Below are 2,569 nucleotides of genomic sequence, written 5' to 3' on the forward strand. Positions count from 1 at the left end.
TCAGGGGCCACGGTTACTGAAAGCCTCAGGGGCCACGGTTACTGAAAGCCTCAGGGGCCACACATCCAGCAGTTTAAAAAATATTTACAATTTAAAAGCTTTAGTGCAGATAAACTCCTTGGCAGGGTAAACTCAGAGCTTCACCGAGGCTCTGTCCCTTTAAAGTAAGGTATAAAGTAAAGTATAAAGTAAAGTAGTAGTACAGTGAAGTTGTTTTTGTTGAGTTTTTGGTGGCTAACGGAGAACAAAGTTGTCTCTATTTATTCTGTCGGGCTTCACGTGACAGAGATTTGTAGTGAACTTGACCTGATGTCAAAACTTGACCTTAGGATCATATGGTCAGAAACTGTCATTTCATTGATTTGCATCCAGAGATACAGGTTGACCCATCCTGAGACTTTCTTTCTTGAATTAATCAAGTGGAAAAAGACAATTCTCTATGATCATTACTATTTTACAAATGTTTTGATAATCAAATTGTGTTAGTTCAAACAATGTTTACATGTTGAAGTGAACTACTCATTTTTATTTACTTAAAACAGTAATAATGATTTTTAATCCTCATTTCAAAGTGAAATCAAGTTAGACTACGTTACAGAGTAATGATTCAATTTCTTGATCGTCTGCTTTGAAGTGAACAAGTTTTGTAAGTGTGTCGAAGTTCAAGTTTCGGTCAACTGAAAGTTTACTGAAAAGAAATGTCATGTTTAACTTTTACAGCAAGATACTTGGTGAGTGACTCCACGAAGTCTGGTTTTCTCCATGATATCTTTCTGTCTGTTCTTAAACAATCTGAATCTTTTCCTTGACTTTTAATAACACCTTACATCACAAAACACACCTCTGTTCTGGTCCACCGACCAATCAGAGGCTCTCAAATGCACCGGAAATAGAGCTCTTTAAATGTCGGTACTTCCTCGTTCTCCCCAGTTCCTGTTGGGTCGAAGTTCCAAGCTGGGAAACAGGACATGACCACAGAGCTCTCCCGAGTCTTATGGGATTATAAATCTTCCACCTCTGAGTGGAACTCGGACGGACTCCACTCATGTGAAGTCCACTTGTTGAGGTGAACTGTTGTTGACGAAGTCGCGTCACCACTCCGGATATATCTCTGCCATCCTACGGAGACGCTGAAAGGTAGCGTTAACTGGAGCTCCTCTTCCGCTGATTCATCGTCAGAGAGGTAATGAGTCTAATCCACTACCGAGCGTACCGAGGAAAGCTGGGTCGGATGGAGGGTGTCGTCCTGTCAACACTTTTCACTCATACACACACCATCTCCCTTCCTCTAAACTTCAATCTTTAAAATTCTTCTATCTGCTAGCAAATTAATCCAGATGTTTTTCAGAAATGTCTGTGGTAAAGCAACGGAAAACCATGGCCGTATGGTTTTCCTGGTTGTAAAGCTGATTAATTATGTCGTTATTTTCAATTTTGCCAATTAATGTAAATGTATGATGTGTTAAACTTGATTCTGTTAATAAATGACCCACTGTTGTGGTGAGTCAAAGATAATTAACGTCTCACGTCCACATTTTACTACATTTAATGCACGTATGTTATACAGTCCAGAAAAATGAAAGAACCCGTTTTAACAGTATGAATATATCATGCATATGTTCATCTACAGATTTGAAATCTCGTCCTTCAGCTCAGGAAAACAAAAATCTGCACAAGGTAAAATAAATTAGCAAAAGTCAAGTAAAATATAGAACTGGGTTCTAGAAGTTAATAACAGAACAAAATGCAATAAAACGGTACAGTTGATGCAGCAAAATAAAAGATAAAGATAAAATAAAAAAATAATCAAGATAAAACTGAGCTGAATAAAAAAAGTATTTTTCTTCTGCAGGAGAAACTAAATCAGCACCGGCGCAGTTCAAACACGACTTTATAATGTTTCAAATCAAAAGGTAGATCCAACACGGACTCACTTGACGATGCCGTATCCCAGACTGGCGATGATGACCAGAACCCTGGCCAGAGTCCTCTTCACAGCCGAGAGCACCTCAGCGAACAGCACCGCCCCATGGACTGCAGGAGGACACGGCACCTCGTTAGCTCGCATCACAGCCGCTGTGAGAGGGCGGAGCTCTGCACGTCCTACCTGACAGCCCGTCGTATCTGATGCTCTGGAACTCGGCGTAGTAAACGGCTTTCTCCAACATCCCCAGGAAGATGACGCCTCCGATCCAGAACTGGATCCTGAGCAGGTCCCTCCAGAAACAGGCGGACAGAACCAGCCAGAGCACGGCCATCAGCACGTAGACGATGCACATCACCATGTAGAACTGGAGGACAGAAGCAGAGATGCTGGTGGGTGTGAGGGAAGCTGGAGGTTGACGTTTCCTCTGAGCGGATGTTCTCACCATCATCAGGGGCCACTCGGTGGCAGAGATGTAGCCGTGAGGGCCCTCCATGCTGACCTGAACTAAAACACAGAGATCCAGAGGGTAACGAAGGCTGTTTACAGGAGACGGAGGATCAGATGCAGCTATGTCGCAGGAACGTTCTTCTTTTAAATAAAACATCAAACATTTTCTCCTAAGATCTAGTAAATATACCAGTT

General features: G+C 42.1%; 1 protein-coding gene across 1 annotated transcript in view; it reads right to left on the reverse strand.

Annotated features, from left to right (window-relative positions):
* Positions 1–1,930: 1,930 nt before the first annotated feature.
* LOC119411046 (transmembrane protein 87A) overlaps positions 1,931–2,569 on the reverse strand; it is a 10,184-nt gene continuing 9,545 nt past the window's right edge. Inside the window, exons 6-8 of the mRNA XM_037677969.1 lie at positions 2,370–2,431; positions 2,108–2,291; positions 1,931–2,034 (exon numbers count right to left, since the gene is read on the reverse strand). Of these exons, the coding sequence (XP_037533897.1) occupies positions 1,931–2,034; positions 2,108–2,291; positions 2,370–2,431 (350 nt within the window). The remainder of the gene's footprint in view (positions 2,035–2,107; positions 2,292–2,369; positions 2,432–2,569) is intronic.

This window comes from Nematolebias whitei, chromosome 6, assembly GCF_014905685.2.
Source record: "Nematolebias whitei isolate Nwh7 chromosome 6, NemWhi1, whole genome shotgun sequence".
Taxonomy (NCBI): domain Eukaryota; kingdom Metazoa; phylum Chordata; class Actinopteri; order Cyprinodontiformes; family Rivulidae; genus Nematolebias; species Nematolebias whitei.